Source organism: Dicentrarchus labrax, unplaced genomic scaffold (assembly GCF_905237075.1).
Source record: "Dicentrarchus labrax unplaced genomic scaffold, dlabrax2021, whole genome shotgun sequence".
Classification (NCBI taxonomy): Eukaryota; Metazoa; Chordata; class Actinopteri; family Moronidae; genus Dicentrarchus; species Dicentrarchus labrax.
In genome coordinates this window covers 15952264-15975635 of record NW_026136714.1, presented here as the reverse complement: position 1 = coordinate 15975635, position 23372 = coordinate 15952264, and the positions used below count along the sequence as shown (strand labels likewise).

Below are 23372 nucleotides of genomic sequence, written 5' to 3'. Positions count from 1 at the left end.
CTATAAAATTGCAAAGGCACCATAATATTATAAAAATCTTAGATATCAGATATATCAATTAAGCATTTGATGTTATTGTAATCTTGTGATCCAGACATCACGGCACAGGCTATTAAAGCAAGTCAAGTTTCAACAAAACATCAGGTGTAAAAATGACTGCAAGTGGAATTTCACTCATACCTGAGATGTATCAGGTAGCAGAGAATCTTCTTCCTGTCTACCACTGCGCTCCCTGGAGACGCCTCACTTTTCCCATCAACCCCCTCCTCTACAGGCACCAGGAAGATACGGTGGCGCAGGAAGGTCATGTGATTGACGGGCATGTCGCCGAAGTTATAGGTCACCAGGAACATCTTCACCACAGTTTTGTTTGGATTAAATAAGGTCTGCGAGCAGATGTCAGACCAAAGTCAGCATTTCAAACAGCATAAATAAGACAGCTGGCAGTGGTTTTAAGTTTACGGTACAAGAGGCAATTTTTTTAATTCAAACCACAAAAAAATACTGCATATAGTTTAATCTTTGCAAGTACAGGACACTTATAGTATGAATATAAGGATATCAACATATTGTAGCAGATATGTCTCATTTTTCTTAGGCAACCTGGTCTTTTTCTGAGCAAAGAATGAGATAAGGATGAAAGAAAAAGACAACTTACCACTTGAATGGTCCCTGCTTTGGGTATGCTGTATCCTTTCTTTCCAAGAGGCTCAAGGGATATCACCCCCTGTGAGCGAGAGAGACAGAGACACGGCACTGATTAAATGTCCTCAATCTCTGTAATGACGAAATAACTCTTCGAAATAATTATTCTCGGGTACATTTTAATAGCTGTGAGGTTCTACATCAAGGACAGGGTCTGGATTAAATGTGCTAAAAGGGAAACTTTTAGGGAGCAGAAGTATGACAGCAGCATTACGATGGTATTTTTAATTTCTGGCTTGATCCACTGAACTGACATCTTTATATGTTATGCACGTAAAACCAAATTATCATCAAAAACACTAAACACAAAAAAACCCCTCTTAAATTAAAGTGGACTAACTATAAAATAAGTACACCAGGCTGCACTTATAAAGGCAGCTACATAGGGAGTCGTATTATGTTAAAAGCCAATTAACAGTTCAAAGAACTGAATCAAAAGAGGCCTAACGTTCACCATTTTTATACACAACAATTCAAAGTCAACATGAGGCATGAAGCTAAGAAAGTGAAAACAGCTGGTTTCCAAATGGTCCAGAGTAACAGCAGACACAGTTAAAGACTAAAGTTGTTCACATATTAATGCTGGTTGTACCTCACTAAGGACTTGGGGATCTTCTGTCATATGATTATATGTGTGATGAATGTATAGTATTCAGAGCTGAGGTTGACAGATGTGGGAAAAAGGCTCTATGATTTATGCATTAAAGGAAAAACATGAGAAATATTTTTTACATCTGGTTCTGAGGAAGCAAGCCAACATCAATCTTGTTGAAGTCAATTCTATATTTGTTATTGTTTTGGGTAGTTGTTCTGATCTCTAGCTTTTTGCCTCTTTTAATAGTGTATTTTTTCATGGAATCAATTAAACTACCTGCCACCAGTGCTGTTTTATTGGTTTGGTTTATTGTTTGCTTGACTAAGCGTGCACACAACAATACACAAAACACACAATATCTTTTAGACACACACACAGACACACACACAGACACACAGACACACACACACACACACACACACACACACACACACACACACACACACACACACACACACACACACACAGACACACACACACAGACACACACACAGACACACACACACACACACAGACTGACCAGGAAGGGTGAGGGTGCACTGTGCTCGGAGATGTCGTAGTACGTAACCTGCACAGGCAGGGTGACGTGCTGTGGGCAATAGGAGCCGCTGGCACCAATCTCCGCCGTGAAGCCTTCAATACGGCCTGACGGAGAGAATCGTCCCTTCAGTATAGATTCCTGGAACACAAAAGAGAAAGAGAACACGAGCCTTTTAAAATTCTTTCTACTATAAACCTTAGGGTTTATTAAGGACACGGTTTATTGCTGCACTCTGACTCAAGTTTGGCCATAGAATCAAAGAAATACCCTACTTAGACTGTGAAATCCATATTTTATTAATCTATCTTAATTGAAACCAAAGCAGCGTTGAACACAGAGATAAAATATGCAGGTCAACAACAACTGAAAGCATTAAATCATAAACTAACACTATTACATTGATACCCTTTTTCCCCTTATTGTAATGCCAATATATTAGGATCCTCCTTCTTTAAATCAGCTTCACTAAGGACTAAAGCGAGTATCTTGGATATGTTACCATATAATTTTTCTGCATTTACTGTCAGTCCATATAATCCTGGGCGAGGCACAACAATCTGATAAACAGCCAGGCCCATTTACATCCAGAGGAGGACCCCAAAATAAGATTTCCGGCCTGGAAATCTCTTCAACAATTATGCTCTTTTCACTGATATGCAGATATACTGGGTGTATTGAAAATACCAGCAACATAATTTTATGCAACCTATTATAAAAAGTCCATCTTCCTTGAAAGTCCTGTTGAAAATATTTCTGTTTTACAATGTATTTTTGAATCTGAAACATTACCATCTGTTGGATTTTAGCTAAAATAATAAAATAATTCCCCAAAAGACTGAAATATATTGAGAGGTATTTCCAATACTCTGCCCGCCTCATGTATATAAATGGGAAAGACAGAAAATAAGGAACACCTCTTAATATAATGTAGTCTAGTACAACACCACCCTATAAAACATATAATCAAATTGACACATTTCCAAAGGTAGAATTTATGGCTGAGCTGTTGTATTCAATTGTGATTGATTGTACAGCCTAATTAAGTGGCCAAAGAGTGTATGTCATCAAAGAAGAACCAAGAGTCTCCAGGCTAAACCCGAACTGGGTTTACATTAGTCAAGGTGGATCTGTCAGTACCTCACAGACACCAGCACCATCTTTCTCCTGCAGTTACTTGTGTCTACTAAAGTTATAATAAGGTTTACAATTTGTACCTCAAAGTTGCCGAGTAGCGATCTGCTGATGGAAGATGAGGGCCAACTGGAACGTGTGGAGCGGCCGGTGTCTGTGTGTCTGCCGCTGCGCAGCTGCCGACTGAATATGACCACAAACACACACAAAACAGACTCATGGTTAGTGGTTAAGATTTCACTTATTTTGTCTTAACCAACACGTCACATGCCTCTGATTGTGTCTGAGTTTTCAAGTCCAGACACAAAACCCTTCAATTTAGAATAATGTACAACCGACGCAAACTCCCACCGTTTTTCCCTGCGTTGACTTTGCTTGAGTTTAAATATTCTTTTCTTGTCAGAAATATGACAGCACTCACCTCTTCAGCCGCAGCCCACTTTTGAGCCGTCTCCCTGATCTTGTGCAGTCTGTGGCAGTCTGAACAGGAAAAAAAAGAAACGGGAAATTATGATTTGTTTTTCTTCATTAATGTCTTGATTTATGTTTGCACATAGCCATTCACAAATTAGTAACTTGCTTGAAATGTTGAATGAAATAAAACACACACATAGAAAATAAAACTATTCAAATAAATGGGCATATGTTTCTGTGTTCCTGTGCGATACATTTCTATGTGTAATTGTGTATTTCAGGTGTCCTCTTACTTACTGAGCACTGACTATTGGAAGCTGCTTCACACGCACAAACATTCCCCATTTCCAGGCTGCCGTTCATCGTAAAGGCCACCCGACTGTCAGACGACTCGTCACTAGCCAAACCTACGCTACCTGCTAGCCATCTGCTCTCAGCAAAGCTTTCACTCATGGTTAACTTATTGGTATTAGCCAAACCTTGGTTACACTGGCTCTCTACAGAGCTTGGAGCTCTTTGTCAGCTTGTCGTCTCATCGTCACACTCGATCAAAACCACAGACGGCATTTTAGTATACTGTATCCTCCCGTCTCCGCTTCTGTCTCTCTAAAATATCTTTTTCTAACCTTTACTTGCTGAAATACCACCTGTAAACAGTTCAGCCTTGCTCCTTTCCTTTAACTCTCCCTTTCTCTGCTCTCTCTGTCCCTAATCTGTGTCCTTGAGTTTTTCTTACATCTATCTGTTTCTCCCTGTGCTTCCCTCACACGTACACTAAAACACCTCTAGCCACAATGATCCCACCACTGTATGAAACCTAACTAGTGAACTGGTGAACCCTATTGTCACCACTAACACACATCCCATCCCACAAACCCACACACTCAAAGCTCTTTCTGGCCTCCCAATGTTCAAAAATGGCCAATTCACTTCCAGAACCATTTTTTAAGCAGGATGTATGTACCTGTGTGTGTGTCTGTGTGTGTTTATGTGAGCATGTGTGAGAGTGTATGAGCACACTCATGTGGAGGAACAATGGACCCTCCCTCAATGGGCTTTATTCTGGAGCTACTCAGCCTGTTCCAGCGTGGCGTGATAATGAGCCAGCCATCACTTCATTCTTTCACCTTTTACTAGTTCTCTTAGTTTCTCTTTATTTATGCCTCAGCTTCTTTTCCAAGACTGTCAAGGCTCACAGATGTCTTACCATCAACCACTGACTTGCAACGGCTATTTCTTATTCCGTATTCAAAGGTTTAGAAGCCTCTGCATTTGGTGGTCTAAATGTTTTTGGTCTAAAAGCACGGTGTTTGCATGCAAATGTGCACAGGCTGTTTTTTAATGTATGCTGCAACACAATCACCTAGAGCTTCTTTCTAGTAGTAGTAGTTAATTATGGTTGGAAAACCTTCATCTGGTCATTAAAAAAAGAAAAAGAAAACCGTTTGCCTCAATATGAATAATATGTGGATCATAAGAATATTTAGAAATATCCGACTCTTGCAGTCAAACTAGAGCTTCTTTGCTAATGGGGAACACCTGCTCAGAGCAGCTAACTGCATGTCTCTGACCAACAGTACTGAGAAAGTGTACATTTTGTGTCCTTTTTGAGTAAAACTGATCAGTTTCTCACAGTAACTTAATTAACTTCGACCCATCATACTATCTTGTTAATATAACCAAGTTGCATAACAACTCATGTTAGCTATTAGCCAGGACAGTTGCTGGAACTATAGACTAAGGCTGCTGTTTTCGTTAATTAGATTAATCAAAGCAATTTTCCAAGACAGTATGTATGATGTGAGTTCATGTATGTGTGCTGACCTTAGGCCGGTCCCATGCAGAGGGCAGCAGGTGGTTCCAGTAAGGGGCAGCTTTAGAATCAGTGCTGCGACATGAGGTCGGGCCTAGTCCTGGAGCCAGCAATGACAACCTGCTTCTCTTGGATGTAGAGGGTCCCTCGTCTTCTGAACATGACTCCCCTGTGTCGCTCGGGGACAGAAGCCTCTTTTTAGCAGGCCAGTGGCCTCCAGAGGAGAGACGGTGGCCATTAGTGCTGGGAGTTTTCTCCCAGGAAGACAGACCATTGGAGGAGGAGGCAGCCTGGGTGGCACTTCGCTCTGGTGGGGAGGATTCAAGTCCAACTTCCCATTCAGTGGCCTCCCCTGGTTCCTGCAGCTCTGTGTGGTGTGGGGGGGAGAAAGGGCCTGGAGGGCTGGTGGGACTGGTAGGGTTGGGAGTCTCATACGTGGACATTTCATATAAGTATGGGCTGGGCTGGCCTCCAGATGAGCCATTACTACAGCTCTCATTTCCAGGGCTACCTAGTGAGTAGGTGGGTGTGTGGCCCCCATTAGGTGCCTCAGCCCTGGCTGAGCTTCCGAGGGAATGGCCCTGGTCACAGAGATGACCATGTGGGTCACACATTGGGGGGGATTTAGGCGAGAGTGGAGCAAACACATCAGGAATGGGCCTGTCGTGATTGTGCTGAGTTGGACGTCGGGAGGGGTTGTGGCTTGGAGAGAGGGGTGGAGACCTGGGTGACAGTCCCCCCTCAGAGTCTCTGTGCTCCATCTGTGTGCAAGAGTATACAGAACCAGGCCCACCAGGGCCCATTGTTAACCCCATCCCAACACCTTGAGCAGGGGCTGGCCCACAAAGGACCCCTCCCTCCAATGCCTCCTTATCTGAGGAGTCCCCCAGGTGGGGGCGCTTATGAGTCAACTGGGGCTCTTCTAGCCCCCTTTTCACACCCTGGCGGACAGGCCTCTGTTGGCTATCAGTGTGGGATTCTGTGGAGGTAGAAAATCCCCCCAACTGGGAGAAAATGGAGAGCTGGTAGACTTTTTGGAGTCGCAACTCCTCCTGTCCAAAGTGCCTTGGTGCCCCAGGTCTGACCCCAGGGTCCAGGCCCGGTGTTGGGACTGTAGGTGGAGGCAGGTCCCCCTCCTGGGCTGGAAGCTCTAATGGAGCCTTTTTGTGGGCTAATTCCACATGAATGTGCCGCATGGTTTCTATGCTGGGTGATAAGAGTCTTGACTGAGTTTTGTGCAACAGGGTCAAGCAGGTCCTCACAAGTGCCAGGAGGCAGAGCAAGATGTTCCACAGGAATAGGAAGTCCTATAGTTCCTGCTGTGATGTTGTCAATTGGTGTGAATCAGGAAGCTGAGCCGCACAGCACCTAAGAGGAGCGAAATACAGTATTACTATTCAGGGAAGATAAAGCAATTAAAAATTGTGGACTGTATGAAAGCATAAAAAAGCATGACAAATTCAGAAGACAAAAAGCCATTGAGCAATGATGTGAGAATATTTAATCACAACTGTAATTTAGGGTCTTTGGGTTCTGAAAATTGTCACTTTAACCAAAAGATTTGTTGCAGTACACATGACAAATTTTGTTACATATATGAACAGAATGAACAAATCTCATATGGTGTGCATGTTTTTATTTTACAGAAAAGGAAATGTGAAACCTGGGCTGCCGAATCTATTTTTACTTCTTTTTTTGTGACTGCAAAGGAATGGTATGCCTTTGATTGTTGGTTTTGACACACTGCCTTGACACTTAAAATTGACTATATGACTTCACTATGTCATAATGTTATGTGAACACACTGTAGGTAGTACACCTTTTCTGCCCTGAGAAAATATAATTGCCACAAGAGGGGAAATCAGGTACTTTTCCTTTACCTTTCAGATATTAAACAGTATGTATATAGAGCTCTTTAATTACATTAATGGGCTGCAAACATAATACAATTCAGGCAAGGCATAAACCTAATTTGTCTTCTCTCTAATTGAAACCAATGTCTCAGATCAGCATCTTACCTCTGTGCCCGTCCTTGTCTAATCCTGCCCGTGTGGACAACCTGCATCTGGCACAACATCTGGAAGTTGTGTCTAAAATGGCCTACTAAAGGAACCTGTCTATCTCCATGGCAGCTGCCACAAAACAACGCCAACATCCCAAGACGGGTAATCAGGAAACAGTAAGGACTCCAGAGGAAGCAGGAGTGAAGGAGGTGGGCACAAGAGCTACAACCTGAGGAGAAATAAAAAAGGTTGGTGGTTTGTCTGTAAAAAGGAAATGTAACTATCATATTTTATAATTCAAAGTTACAACAGTTCTGTATAATGCACCATCGCAAGAGAACTGAACACATTCCACATTTGACTACATGCCTGTTGGTATGAACGCCTTGGGTAAGAATAAAAAAGTTTCTGGTCTGGCCAACACACATTAATTGCATTACATTTGTTTGTTTAAGAAAGATATTTAATATTGATATATATATATATAAATATAGTCTGAAACAACAAGTTGTCATCAAACTTACCTGAGGGGCAGAGTGTCAGTGATGCAGGAGGCTCTTGAGAGAAAATGTTTCTGAACTGGAATCTGAAGTAACTCTATTGGGGTTCCCTCTGCGATTGGCTGATAGCCAGACACGCCCTCCTTGGTCACCTGGGCGTAGGGTGTGGCATGGTTTTGGCATCATGGTAGGGTCATTACACCCAGAAACCCTGAAGAGACAGAAATATATAGATTAAATCAGTGGTCAGTCAGTTGCTTTTACTTTACCCCCTGCAAACAACTTAAGTCCTCATACCTGTGCATACTTAAATATCCATACATAACCGACAAACACACACATATTGTGCAAACATGGCAAGTTAGGCAGTCGATATTTAAGTCCTTTACTGAACTTGAGAAGAACAACACAAAGACAAATCAATCAAATAATAAATTCCCTTATCATGTTAGTGGAAAAAACCCAGATACTCTAGGTTGAGGATCAAACATGGAGGAGCCACTCGTAGAGCAGAAACTTAATATTTCCAGGTCTAATTTGGCATTAAATGGTGCTGAGCCAAGAGAAGCAGGACGTTTCCCGACCCACTTGGACCAGAACTTGGGAATGTGTAGGGGGGAAGTCACAGTGAGCTATCGCCATGGCAACCAGTAGCCCAAGGATAACGGCTCCTTTGTGCTTGGCCACAAAGAGGGAGAAAAAGAAGCAGAGCCAGAGAGAGAGCGTGGACGATGGGGGGTTCGGGGGGGCAGGGATAGACCAGCAAAGATGCTCCTCCAAGAAAATATCTACAAACACAACAAAATGGCTGTCCCCATGAGGTACTGTATGTACTGCCAGTCAAAAGTTGCAACAAAACGCCTTCTTTTCTGTTGACCTAAATCAGCCAAAAGAATTTGATTGAAATGCTTACACATTTCATCTAAAGCTTGACATGTAAAATGTGACAATCGGAGGAGTTTTGTAAATAGCTGAGAAAGCCAATCTGCCTAAAACCCTGCTGGCAAAACAGTAAATCAGCAACAACATAATGTAGCACTGTTTGTCTCTGTAACATCTGCCAACACTTATCCCAGTCACTATTTAATACCTGTTCTACTAGTCTAATGTATATTCATAGCCCTATGTCTATAGCCTATATTCCCTCTCCACTAATGCCGTATATATTTCTAACCTGTGCAATTATTTATTTCTACACCGTGCCGCTACCTCCTGCGGTGACCTGTGCAATGTTCCTTATCAGTCACATATGTATATAAAACGCTGTATATAGTGTACATATAACTCTTATTCTATTTTTATTATATCTTGTACTTTTCTGTTTCTGTTCTGTTTTATTTAATGTGTGTTGTCTAATCTATTGTGTTGTACCTCAAGCTGCTGTAGCGAGTAATATTTCCCAATTGTGGGATCAATAAAGTCTATCTTATCTGATCTTAAAGAAGAGACACACAGTTGTGGGAACCAACTGTGTGTCTTCTTTAGACTTACATTACAGTAACCAGCTACTTCACTTTCTTGTATTTCCTTTTGAATCATCATGACAAAACAGTGATGACCCAGTATGTGCATAGAAGTGATGACATAGGCATAAAGATCAAGCAAGAGTAAAGACTGTGAGAAAAAGGAAATGTAGATGGAGCAACTAGTTGCTCATGGGTACTTTCCACTAGACTGAAACACACTCGCAATGTATCCAATGGTAGAACTATAAGGGATGTTGATAAAAATCCCAAAATGTCTATACAAATATGTAATGATCAAACTAGGTAAGTAATACAGGGGATATTACTAACTACTCAACCCTAACCCTGCAGCAGGCTGACAAATAGTGTTTATATGAGCATGTATTGTATTTTATATTTGTTCTCAAACTCATTTTGCACAGCACAGTATTTAACTTCAACAAGAAGGGAGGGATCCCTCCTCCCATGTATATTATAACCTGATTACAACTGCAGCATAATGGTATATCATCAGGACATAATGTTTTCCTATCACTGCATGCAAAGAATCACATGGAGGTGATGTCAGAAGTGAAGCCTTTGTCACCTGTAATTACTCAAATTACATATGGTCTATATGCAGTCACACAACACTACCTTTGGGAAAACCCAGGTTGCACAGACTCTCCTAAACATAGGGCTGGTTTAGAGGTTTTTTTAACTTTACACCACAGGGGGAAAAAAAGGATAATATAAAATAAATAACATGCTAGTATTCTAACATGTGTGGCCTAAGTGCCAAGAAAATTCCACAGGACATTTGGAGGACACATTCTGTAAACCAGGGAATTTGATTATTTTGCAGATATCTCTTGGGGTGGGGGACACTCTCGGGTGAAACCAGCGCTCACCCAGTCAAACAGGGAGGTCTGGTTGATCTAATTTGTAAGTCAAATGACAAAACAAAGGCAGCATGACTTACTTACGACATATGCGAGTTCAATCAACATAATACAAGGAATTATCTTCTCTTGTGTTGTCCCCTCCTGAAGACAGGTGGAGTCTCCAGGCGAGTGCCCAGGGGTGAACACAGAGAGTGGGGGAGGGGGAAAGAATGGGAGAGGAGTCTGCAATGAGTATTTATAGTCATTGCTTATGTCAGAGCTCACTGGGAGTACCCAAATGCTCTGGGCTAGGTCCCACTTAATTTCTGACCTTATTCTGAACTAGCTGAGCTGCAAGCTGGCAGAGGCTGCCCAACCCTTTTCAGGCTTGATCCAGGAGCCAATAGAGGAGTACAGATGCAGCCGCCTAGAATTGCAGCCTGGTCCATGACAGGTCCATGACAGGCCATTGCTTATCAGGACAGAATGAATGAATATACCTGACTGGCAGCCAGCTGGGGGCAGTAATTCTGAGTGGCTGGTAATGTAGAACACTCTGGCTTAACCCCAGAAAGGCTTCAGGTTGCAGGGTGTGTGTGCCAGCTCAGACTTGACAACTAAAGAACTCTGTTACTGCATCGCTGAACATTGTAGTGGTTTTAATACACTCACCCTCCCTCGCACCTCCCCCATTAGACAATGTTCCCATATTCACCTCTAATCTACTCGATTTGCGTAAAATGCACACGACCTGTATAGACTTACTGTGTGTGTCAGTGGCACAGCCATACATATTAGCTGGATTGTAGATTTGCAAATCTGTTTGTGTTTGTGTCTTTTTGTGGACCAACTTCCCCAATATGGGTAAACAAAACACATTGCATCGTATCGACATGAAATCATTACATTTTCCCTTTAAGGCTATTATTTATAGCTATCATTAATTTCAAAAAATCATTACCCTCAAAATTCATCTCACATTTCCTTGATTGAATGCTGCTGAGATGAAGCATGAAGATGTTACACATCATTGGCAGGCCAGGTGCAATCTCCGTGTAACATCTGCAGCATTTCTGGAAGTGGAGCAGCAAGCAATCATTCACAAAAAGACAGGACAAGAGTAGAAATAGTGAGATGACAGACAAAGGAATGAGAAACGACCGACAAGAAGGAAGCAGCCAGCCAGCCAGCCAGCCAGACAGAGAGAGAGAGAGAGAGAGAGAGAGAGAGAGAGAGAGAGAGAGAGAGAGAGAGAGAGAGAGAGAGAGAGAGAGAGAGAGAGAGAGAGAGAGAGGGGAACAGAGAGAGATAACAGACCAGCAAAAGACCTTGAGGAAGGTATAAATACAGCAGGGGCAGGTACAACTCCCCAGTGTCAAGGCTCTCAAAGTGTTAATGGCTACAGTGGACAAACCAACGGCTGAGTTACAGCACAGCCTTAAAATTACAGTGAATGGAGACCTTCTGTGCATATAAGTGAATCTTTTCAGATATAAAAAAATGAGCCACCAGAACCCGCACTAGATGTTTTTGAAAATGTTTCAATGGACAAATAGCTGCCTCCTCAAAAATGCTGCAAAAAGCAGGGCTGCACAGTGAAATGTGGAAAACAGTGTTTAATAAAATAATCAGACATAACTTTTTTGCTGTAATTACAAGTGTTAATGACTCTTCAGATCGTAGTTTTAGAGTTGCAAAGGTTCAAAACTATTATATACTATATATAACAAATGTATTGCCACAAACCAGCCCTGTTTTTCTCACACACTCAAACTTTAGATTTGTTTCATTTGCATACACAAAGGAGGAGGAAATACAATGTGTGTGGGTGAAGGACCCACACATTCAACGAGAAATGAGGAAACAGGTGAAAAACAATAACAGAAGCTGCTTGGGCACAGAAACACAATGAGATGAAGATTCAGTAAAGTGCTGAACAGAACCAGGACAAAATGCACTGAGAAGAGGTAGAGTTGAGTCAAGTTTACAGAAACATTCAAAGAAAATTAGCCCACAACACAACCCGGGAAATGATTGTTCAATAGAAATAGGCAAACGGAAAATGAAACACGACAGTAAAAAGAGAACTCAAATGTATTTATCTACTGCTTGAATCCACAGCAGAAAGGGGATCTGGCTTCTAAATGTGGACTAAAACTAAAAGCTAAAACTCAAAGTTCACAAGGCCACCCTGACATCAGCAGAATCAAGAAACACTACTCATAGTCACGTAAAAAGGACTGAGGTCAAAGGGTTCAATACCTTTGACTCTAGACATGCCGGTTGTGGAGCTCAAACATTTTGTTCAGAAGATGCTCAGGCCCTTCAAGGGGTATATATTTAGCCACAGAGGTGTGCTGAAATATGTGTAAGTCTGATTGTTCCTTTAGGACCAGAAAGACTGTGGTCAAGAGTTCAAAGGCCAATAGTCTTGGGTCAGATGACACATCAGGAGGCCCAGTAGCTTTTGATTTGATCATGAGAGAGGTGGTGTTAGGGGTGGTGGTAAAAGCCTAAGGCAAATGCAAACAAGGCGCTGATCCACGTGTAGCAAATGACACACACACACACACACACACACACACACACACACACACACACACACACACACACACACACACACACACACACACACACACACACACACACACACACACACACACACACACACACACACACACACACACACACACAGAGTTAGTTCCACTGAGCAGTCTATTAAAAGCTTGTTAGACTGAGATACTCATCAGTCATTGTGGCAACTGGAGCATCAGTATGTTAAGCATAAACATCTGCAAAAGATACAAGAGTATACAGTAGACCCTGTGGCTCCCTGCGAACTTAAAAAAAAAAAAAAACCTGCACATGGGTTGAATGAAAGCACACTTACACACAAAACAGTATACACAAACTCTGACCTAGAATCTAGCTCTTAGTGAAGTGTATGGAAGTGAAGGGGGCAGAGTTCACAGCCATCACCTATCCTCAGAAAATACCCTGACATTTGGCCTGTGGACATTCATCACAACACCCGGGTGCCGCATGCATGTGTACACACGCATACACGCAAACACAGACACACAAAAGCATGAAGGATTCTAAAGCACCACAACTTTCTGTCGTTCTGCAATTTAAAAAATGCAACATGGGTTTGTTTACGATCTTAGAAGTGCAACAAATACAATCACTGCATATTTCAGATGTTTTCTTTTACTTTAGGCTCTTTGAAAATTGCTGCTGCTAAATTGTTTATGGGAAAAAAACAGCTTCTCTGTTTACAGCTGTCTGAATTTATGATGACTTGCTGGTCTGCAATGCAGAGAATTTTGAATCAAAAACGTCAATCAGGACAACTGTTGGCAAACTTCTGACAGCCTCTATTCACCCAGCAGTCCAGTTTAATATAAAAATTTGTTTAGTGACAGAGGTAGGCATAGCCTTCAGAAAGACACGGTGCCACAGTAATATAAAAGCAAAGTTTTTTAGCCTGTGCTCGTGTTTGTATTTTTCATCCTAAACACACCTAATCATTAAAAAAGACCACTTCTATTAAATGTCCCTACAATAAATATGGTTCAGAAGGGTCTTAGCAAATGACAAAATCACCTAATAATCAAATGCACAGCATGTACACTTCACAATTAAATTTTGCTTTCTTTTTTTGACTATCCCCTAGCAAGAGAGAAAGGGGAATTTGTTAGCCTCTGGCTTTTGGATTAGGTTAGTTCAACATCCTGTAATCTGAAATGATTTATTATCAGTGACATAATCATCTTGAATGGGCCTTCTGTGAAAACTCTTGTCTCTAACTGCACTCAGCTGCACTCTGCCCTCCCTGTGTCCTAAAACAGAGGTGTGATAGCATCAACATGAAGTTAGCAGCCTCCCAAATGCCCCAATTGTCTCATCAACTTTTAGCAGAACCCCACCCGAGATACTCCCAGGCTTGTACTGTGCCTGGAGGCTGATAAAGACACACACACACACACACACACACACACACACACACACACACACACACACACACACACACACACACAAAAACACACACACACACACACACACACACACACACACACACACACACACACAAAGTTGTTATGTGCTCCTGCAAACAATCACCTGTTGATTAGATTACAGAAGCCCTCTAGAGTTTGGAAATCTGATGTCGCTGAGTACAAGGGGATGGAATGACAGCAGACTGTGTGTGTGTGTGTGTGTGTGTGTGTGTGTGTGTGTGTGTGTGTGTGTGTTTTTTTGTTTAAGTATCAGACAAAGACAGAAGACAGGAAGTGACAGAAGGAGACAGGTTGAGTTGACTGAAACCGAGTCAGTGTTACACCAGACTCACATACAGTACTCAGGCTGGCGGGTCATGGCAGTCTAAACTAAGCTGGCTCAGTGACAAGTTGCTGAGAATGCTGTTTGACCCGGGGTCCCTTTCTGTCTCTCCTTCCCTCCCTCCGTCTGCATGTCTGCCTGTCTGCCTGCCTGCCTGCCTGCCTGTCTGTCTGTCTCTCGGTCTGCCTTTTCATGTGGCCATTTTAGGAGACGTTGAGTCACCCGAATGCAGCTGACAATATGACAGGAGCAACATTAGTACGCTTGACAGCAGGAGAACTTGTGACACTCACCCTCTTAGAAAGATGGGGTTTATCTCGCTGTCTCACTCTCTGCCTCTCTCCTTCCTTCCTCTATTGCGTCTGGTGGCTGGATGGGTGACTGCTGCCTTGTCTCTCTCTCTGTGCTCCTGGGTTTCTATTTTCACTGGGTCAGGCTGCCCCCTCTCTCTTTCTGTCTCTGTCTGTCTGTCTGTCTGTCTGTCTGTCTCTCTCAACTCTCTGGTTTGTTGCCTCTCTTGTTGCTTCCTTCCTCCTGAAAAGGTGGTGTTGACAAAGACAGAGTCAAGTCATGTTGTTCTGCCTCCCTCTGCTTGTTTTGTCAGGAGGCCTGCACTAGATCTCTCTCTCTCTCTCTCTCTCTCTCTCTCTCTCTCTCTCTCTCTCTCTCTCTCTCTCTCTCTCTCTCTCTCTCTCTCTCTCTCTCTCTCTCTCTCTCTCTCTCTCTCTCTCGTTTTCTTCCTGTCTACCTCTCTCCACCCTCCACATACACAAATCAAAAACCCACTCTCACCCCCCACCCATCTCTCTTTTCCCCTCCCTCTTCTTGTCTCTCTCAAGCTCCCCTCTGCCCCCTTTCTTCCTTTCTCCCATTCGCGCCGCTCCAAAATATCTTGAATACAAAAGCCCACTTCACATGCCAGCAATCCCCCTTTCCTCTCCTCCCATTCCTCCTCTTCCTCACCCTGTCCTCTCTTCCTCCATGTACTCTCAGGCCCCTCCTTTAAACCCTTTCTCCCTATCCTACCCTCGGCCTCTCTCTTTCTCTCTCTGTGTTTTCTTTCTGTCGGTTTCCTCTCAGCTGATAGAGGGAGGCATGCTCTGCTCACTCAGCAGTGAAGGCGGGGGGGGGCTTCCAGATGATTGGCTAGAGAAAAGGGGGGTCAGCTGTGGTGACTGAGGTCCTGATTGGCCAGGGGAATGAGTTAAGGGGGGGAGAGGCAATGAGAGCCAAAACCCCGCCCACCTGCTCCTGCTTGGCCTGTTCTGCAGAAGTAGAAAACAACCAAAGAGCACTTTCCCCTGTGTGTGTGTGTGTGTGTGTGTGTGTTTTTTAGATGTGTGTCCTTGACAGCTCCAAGCATGTTTTGTGTACAGTCTTTCACTTGTGTAATCCCTCTCTCATAGCGTGCCAGCCACATATGTGGTTGTGTGTCGGTAGTTAAAGAACAACAGTTAATAAAGAAGTTAATGCCTCAGAGAATAGATGCAAACATCGATGCAGTTCACCCTCCCCCTTCCTTTGCTCTCTCACACAGGCAAACGCACACAGTCACACACAAAAACACTGTGCGTAAGCTTGAACTGTACATAGCGCCTATAGCCTACACAAGCCCACAAAAGCAGAAGGCTTATCTACTGCTAGAGTGCAGATAGAAAATGAAGTGCATGTGAAAAAGTTTATCAGCTGAGTACCAGGAGCAGCCCTCATCTGTGAGTGGGTGTGTGTGTGTGTTTATTTTGCCATCTGTGAGCTAATAAGGAACAGCATGTTGACTAGGCAAGAACTATTTCAGAGTGGTGTGGTTAAAGTACACACAGTGCAAGCAAGTGCATCACACACTTGCGTATGCTCTCTCACCTCGCGCACACACACGCGTTGCAGATGGAGATTAAAAGCCCTGTGCACAAAACATACTTGAGGCTGTCGTGAACACATATTTAGCACACAACTTGGCCCAGCTCTCCTGTTACAGACACAAACACACACACCCAGCCGGTTATTCTTTATCCTTATTTAGGAAACCAGGGTTGTCTTGTTATCAGATGTATGCTGGTCGAGACATGTGAGACAAACCTATTGATAGGTGTCTGTCTCTAAGTCACTGTCTCTATTCTCATACTTCTATCTCCTGCTCAGTTTCCATCTGTGACAACATGCATGTCTTTCCGAAACAAGATGGTAATTTTACACTTGCCAGCCGCTGCTGTTCTGCTATGTTATGTTCACAGTACAGAAGGATGGAGAGGACATGTTTGTAGTTTTGTAGTGATTTTCCCTAACCAAATCAAGAGTATAAATATATAGGGCGGTGTATGTTTATGGATTGTAAAATCAGAGTTTAGCATGTGAATCTGGGCTATTTAAATAAATATGATTTGATTAGTATATTCTAACACTCGAACACTAGGTTGAGTTAGCAAATCATTATTTCATGACAACTTACTATGCACAGATGATGAAATAATTATTTGTGACATTTGCATCAGAAGATGGGTGGAAATACAATTTCTCCTAATCATAATATCAAAATCACAAAGAAAAGTTTGTCATGATCATAAAAATTTTTTTTTTTTGTTTTTGGTTCATCTGTACAATGAGTAGGAGAGAATGACGAGAGGTTCTACTTCAATGCTGTTGCTTTTAAAAGTGTGTATATACATTTGTGTGAAAGTATGTCACAGTAGTTGAGTGTATGTGCATATGGGAACGTTAAAAAGTGAGCAGAGATGAAGTTTGAAAAACAAGCCACAGGTTCAGCTACGTACATCCAAATATAGAGATGTGAGGATATGGGAGGGGCGGGGGTGGTAGAAGGCGTAGAAGGCTGAGGCAGCAGGATAGACAGAGGAAGATAAACTCACAGAGATACAGGGGGAAGATTGCAATGAGGCATGGTTTTCCTTCATGACATAGGTGCGGCTGCCTCGCGAGCAGCACTCTTATTTGGGACCTTCTGTTTCAGCACACACACACACACACACACACACACACACACACACACACACACACACACACACACACACACACACACACACACACACACACACACACACACACACACACACACACACACACACACACACACACACACACACACACACACACACACACAATTTCTGTCCCTTTAAGAGCCCATGTTGCTTTCCATATTTGGGAAAAAGAGGTGTGTCTTCGCTATGAAGACCCTCCTCCTTTCAAGGGCACTGTGAGTGCAGCTGAAGAAAAAGAAGCATTGAAAACACACTCGCTCACATTCCATCAAACACATGCATTGATGCAATCCTGATTTGAGAGCATGGCAGTGTTTGTTTTGATGTCTATATGACGATGTTGGGGCTGGGTTTTTCCGCCATGCGAAATACTGCGTTTACGCACAGACGCAGGCATACCTTGTTTTTCTAGGCCTCTCAATGAGACACCAGCTGTGTTTTTGGGAGGTTCTACCCAACAGCAGCAAACAGTCTGAGCTATGAAAAACTGTAGAGCTTCAATCTGACTCTTCCAGTCCAAAACCTCATTGAGCAAATCTTTTAGTCACAGTTTTAAATTGACCAGTTTTAAATATCCAAAACAAGGTCCAATTTACCCTCCTCTTCGGGGAGGAAGAGAACAAAAGGAGGAGAGGAAGAGGGGAGGTGGAGGAAGGGTGGGAAAGGAAAGTGTGTGTGTGTGTGTGTGTGAGAAGGGGGGGGGTCTGTGTGATACTGAACATGTTTAAAGAGGCACGGACTTCTGTGTGCGTCTGTGGTTCTGCTGGCAATAACGAGAGTGTGTTAGCACTACACACAGGAAGACGTATGTGTGTTTAAGAGGTGTGCGACTTTCCAACAAGTGTGCGATGGGAGCGAGCAGCAGCCAAACAGTGGACATCAACAAAGCTTCAGTGTGGAGAAGCAAATTTCACAGCTAATATTTACAAGAAAATTACAAACAGCAATGTGTTGCTGGTTCAGATCAATGATGCAATGTGTTTGGTTTTACTGTAACATTTAAATAAAGCAGTGTGTGGTGACAGGGTAGAAATATTGTAGGAAGGGCTGTTGTTTTCAGTGTCTGAAAGTTAGTTAGTTACACCACCGACAGGGTCAAAGTTTAAAGTGCTAATTTAAAACTTTTCCACTTATACAGCACATTATTTGTTTTAGTCTTTTCTATTTTTAGCAGCCTCAGTTTTTATGTGTCGCCACGTGGCTATAACATGAACTGCTTTCTTTTTTTTTTCAAAATGTCAGCCCTTATTTCTCTGCCAGGCCAGAGTACACCTCACTTTCTTTCTTTAGATAGCTGGATTTTACAGTCGAGCAGGACCGGTGAATGAAACGGCTGGCTTACCTGGCCGTGTGACTGCTATAACCCCACCCAAAAAAAATCCCACAGCCAAAGCTAATGAGATAGCCGGTACCTATAGATTGTTTCCCATCCCGGGGTGGTTTCTCTATATTTACATTCCCAGAACACTGTAACAATCCGGTGAGATGAACTCTCTCTGGAAGGGTATGTTTGACCAGCTGTGTGTTGACAAATAAGCTTCCAAAGCAGGAAAGAGAAATGCCTGTTTAAGTATAACCCTATCACTTTGCTGGCAACTGCGTGTGCATACGTCTGTGTACTTTGCTCTCTTTGCCATATAAGCAAATTAGCTAGATATATTTGACCTATAAAAACCCTAATGGTTATCACTTTATTTGGATTGTATAATTCTATACTCAATTTACTATCAAGTGACTACATATAAGTGTAAAGTGATATAATGGTGTCTCTCTATTTGATCTATAGGATTACATTTAGGATTGGGGTTAGGTTTAGAGTGGGCAGATGCAACAAACAGACAGTAATCCATTTTTAAACACTCAACTGTCCAAATAAAGCATTCCTGAAATAGCTTTAGTTTGTGTTTTCTTGACCAGATATGTCTGTCCATCCACTTCTTTTATCATGTCCACTATTCATGTATTAATCCAATATGCAGTAGCACTGTGAGAGGACTGGAGTCTGCAAGTGTGGAAATTTTTCTTGTGTATCTTGCAATCGGCTGTTGCAACTAAATTTCCTCACAGAGATAACTAAAGTTTGGTGTAATCCAGTTGAATCAAGTCTTCCTTTGAACAGCAATTCGACTATATCTATCCAATCCTACTACTATTTTCTATATACGGGGGTAGAGGTTTACTCTGTGACGCTTTTCAGTGTCTGGTCAAAGTTTTGACTAAACACTTTAAAGTTAGCTCACTTTTTCTGAGGGAAGATGGGAATAAAAGGGAAGGGACACACAAAATTGAGCAGTGAATCATATGTACAAGGAGAAAAGACAGAGACAGAGTGTAATGGGCAGAAATTCAGAGATGGGGAGGAGTGTGGCACCCTGAGTCTTGGTGACAGGCTGGGCCAGCTCAGAGGATGGAATGTTCCAGAGAAATATGTTGCCTATTCATGGAGGACAGGAAATAAAGCTCTCTCTCTCTCTCTCTCTCTCTCTCTCTCTCTCTCTCTCTCCCCTCTCCTCCCTTCCCTCTCAGCCCTCATTCCTTCACCCTGAATTCAGCTGCCTGTCTTGTTACCTCTCTTTCTCTCTCTCCCCCATCTCTTCTTCTCACTCTCTATGCCAAAGTGCTCCAAATTTCTTCCCCCCCCCTTTCCCTAGCCTTTGGGCATTTTTTTTTCTGTCCATCCTTCCTTCAGTTTAAATTAATTCCTTTTCTCCCTTTCATGCTCGGGGAACTCACACAGCATGGTGGTGTTGCACCGTTCAGACTGGTAGTGGCTGAATGTAGTCCAGCCTGCCATCTGGACAGTGAAATGAAAAGGAAAAAACACTTTCTTTGCTATGTAGCTCACTAATACCTAACCAGGGCTTACTGTCACTATATAACCAGCCAACCTGACTGATGATTGGTCACTAGTCAAAGTGGATGGTGGAGATTACGATGGCAGTTAGAGCTCATTTATAGGACGTGTGTGATCATTTTACAACAGCAGAAAAAGTGGAAAATGAGGAAACAGCTTTAGAAAAACTTCAACAACAAGTGTTAACCTAAACTAGAATAAAAGTGAAGCTTTTGCACATGCATGTTTATGGACACACGCATACACAGAGAGCAGTTCATCCATTTTAGTGGGGGGGGGGCATTACAGGGTGAAGGGCAGAGGGAGGTCTGGCTAGGGTTAATCCTGAGATCAGTCCAACACAAGCACACACACGCTTGCAGTCATTAAGCAGCAGTTAATAATGAGAAGCTCTGGTACCGCAAGAGTTGCTACTCTGTGTTCGAGCCCTGAGGCAGTGGCTGCACACACATTATATTTGCAGCCACTAACATGCATCAGAATCCAATTAGGCAACAAGACAAAACACAAGCAAGCTACGGTTACATAAGTTGGACACAGGTCTAATACGTGCGCTTATCTCTTTGCATGAAAACCGCAAAATGATCAAATTACATGCAAAACCCTTTCAGTTCAATGCTGACATGCTTATCTGCATGAAATTACAATAGTGGCGCTTTGATTTAGCAAACACCTAATCCAAGCAAACGCATAAAACTACAATTTATAGGCTACAACTGGATGTTGGTGTATCTTTGTCTTCCAAGATGCACCAAATTGCACCACGATGGGCCATAGGGAGCTTGCAGCAGCATGCTACTGTTTCGCATGTATAATATTTACCATGCTCACCATCTTGGTTTAGCTTATCATAAGTTAGCATGCCGACATTTGCATATTAGCACACACCATTTTTCACCTGGAATATAAAGTTAGGGCATCACCAAGGTTTTTACAATGGCACATGGTCCGTACCAAAGTTAATGGCAATAGTTGACCAAAGTTGTGGGCTGACTGGCTGACTGACTGACTGACTGACTGACTGACTGACTGACTGACTGACTGACTGACTGACTGACTGATGCTGCTATTGTGGCTTAAAAGAGGTTTCTGTTTAGGATGGTTTATGTATATATGTTTAGAACATACTCCGTTTATTACTTAATCATCTACTTCAGACTTCTACAGTCAGTTAAACTAAAACTATTAGGCATTACATTCATAATGATCCCCCAAGATCGTAATGTAAAGCACTGACAACATGATGTTTCCCATGATATGTCATGGTTAGGAAAGCTTTAGGTGATGTATTCACCGAGTGCTTTTTGATATTCTGGAAGATTACTTGATGAGTAAGGTGAATCAGCCGTAAGAACAGATGAGTCTCACAAGTTGTTCCTGCTGTGTCACTGGACACTCCACCATACATATTGAACCTAAACTGACATTGTATAAAGGTTCGTTTCTTCAGCCCAGCCAGCGACTGCTTCTCAACTGTGTCACCACACTGACAGTTTTACATTGGGCCACAAACTAAGACTCAGATCACTGCAGTTTGGACAAAAACGCTCTAGCTCAGCTGTTCTCTGGCCCTGATGAGATGCACAAGACTGGCGACACACACACACACACACACACACACACACACACACACACACACACACACACACACACACACACACACACACACACACACACACACACACACACACACACACACACACACACACACACACACACACACACAGTATAAAAATAAGGACACAGCTTTTCCCCATTGATAAACAAAATGCTTCAGGGCTCCATTTCTTATTGTAGGTCTACTGTGTGATGATCAGCACTCACTTCACTTTGGTACTAAGTGTGGAAAACAAACAAACCTGTACTGCTTGAAGGTGTTTGTGTATTCCTCAACTTTAAAGTTATTTGGGAGGATGTGAGATGTGCTAATACCTCCAGGCCTATTATTAGGACTTTATTAAGACTTGACTGGGCAACTGACTGTCAACTGGCAAATATCAATTTATAAAAAGCTTCCTATACACATTTTGGATCACTTCCTGAGGGTACTGTTTTTTAATCCAAAAATATCCAAATCCAGAACGTAATGTAATTATTGATCAATTTCAAAGAGTAAGTATCACAGTTTTCCGAGGGGAACGTTGTTTTCATTCTCTTTCAAAGTCAATTTAAGTGACAAATGATGCATGCAAAGGCCCTGCCTGACATACATACTCCACAAGATGGATAGATGGGAATAAAAGTAGCACAAAGAGATAGGGGGCTTTGATGCAAGGCGGGGGGAGCGAGACAAATGACAATGTACTGGAGAGTAATGGACAGAGGGAGCAAGACAAGGACGAACGGGAGAGGGACATAGAGTGACCAGGTCTTAGCTTGATAAGCTCTGTGTTGACCTATATAATGCACAGAGATACATCTGCCTTCCAACATCTACTCATTGATTCTGTATAAAAGCAGTATCAACAGACTAAATAGCTCACAGGCTATATACATATATATATAATTATATTTAGCCCACATATGCTAAATCATTCGTTATGATCAAGAATGAAACGCAACCCACTTATGAGGCTCCCAGCACTGGATTTCAGACATCTTTGTTATATTAATAACGGCAATACATTGTTCTTTATCTAGTATTTAATTATTAGTGTAAAGGCCCTGCAACAGCTTGTTATTACCAAAATACACATATTTTAAACAACACATATTAAACTTCTCCGGAGTGGTTTGTGTAAATAAAACCAAAACAAAAATGATCAATCAGAATTGATGTAGCAAACAATAGCCATGGCCAATTTTGTTTTCTGAGCTTTTGTAAAGTGTCTTGCTGCAATCTACCCACAGTATAATCTTCCACTATCCACCGAGATATTTATTTTCACTTGTTCCTAAATAGGGCTGAAAGAAATTATTGTTTTTGTTATTGATTAATTTATCAATTATTTTTCAGAATAATTGATTGATCATTTTCTTTTTAATATGTCAGAAAACTGCCTATTAAAGGTTTTCTGGAGTCCCAGCTGACCAATAGTCCTCAATGTAAAGATATTCAGTTTTGTTTTCTTAGATAATCGATTATCATTTAATCTATAAAATAGTGAAACATGCCCCTTACTTTCACAAGCCTGAGGTGATGTCATATAAATT

At 42.3% G+C, this 23372-nt stretch overlaps 1 protein-coding gene across 2 annotated transcripts in view; it reads right to left on the bottom strand.

Annotated features, from left to right (window-relative positions):
• LOC127376732 (protein FAM214B) overlaps positions 1–23372 on the bottom strand; it is a 29463-nt gene that overhangs the window by 1547 nt on the left and 4544 nt on the right. Inside the window, exons 1-9 of one of the 2 annotated variants that reach the window (XM_051423920.1) lie at positions 14666–15152; positions 7727–7913; positions 7218–7431; positions 5211–6567; positions 3394–3452; positions 3056–3155; positions 1821–1979; positions 659–727; positions 181–386 (exon numbers count right to left, since the gene is read on the bottom strand). In XM_051423920.1, coding sequence (XP_051279880.1) covers positions 181–386; positions 659–727; positions 1821–1979; positions 3056–3155; positions 3394–3452; positions 5211–6395 — 1778 coding nt within the window. In that variant the 5' untranslated portion in view covers positions 6396–6567; positions 7218–7431; positions 7727–7913; positions 14666–15152. Of the gene's footprint in view, positions 1–180; positions 387–658; positions 728–1820; positions 1980–3055; positions 3156–3393; positions 3453–5210; positions 6568–7217; positions 7432–7726; positions 7914–14665; positions 15153–23372 lie in introns of those variants that run through there. The other variant, XM_051423919.1, reaches the window with a different exon arrangement.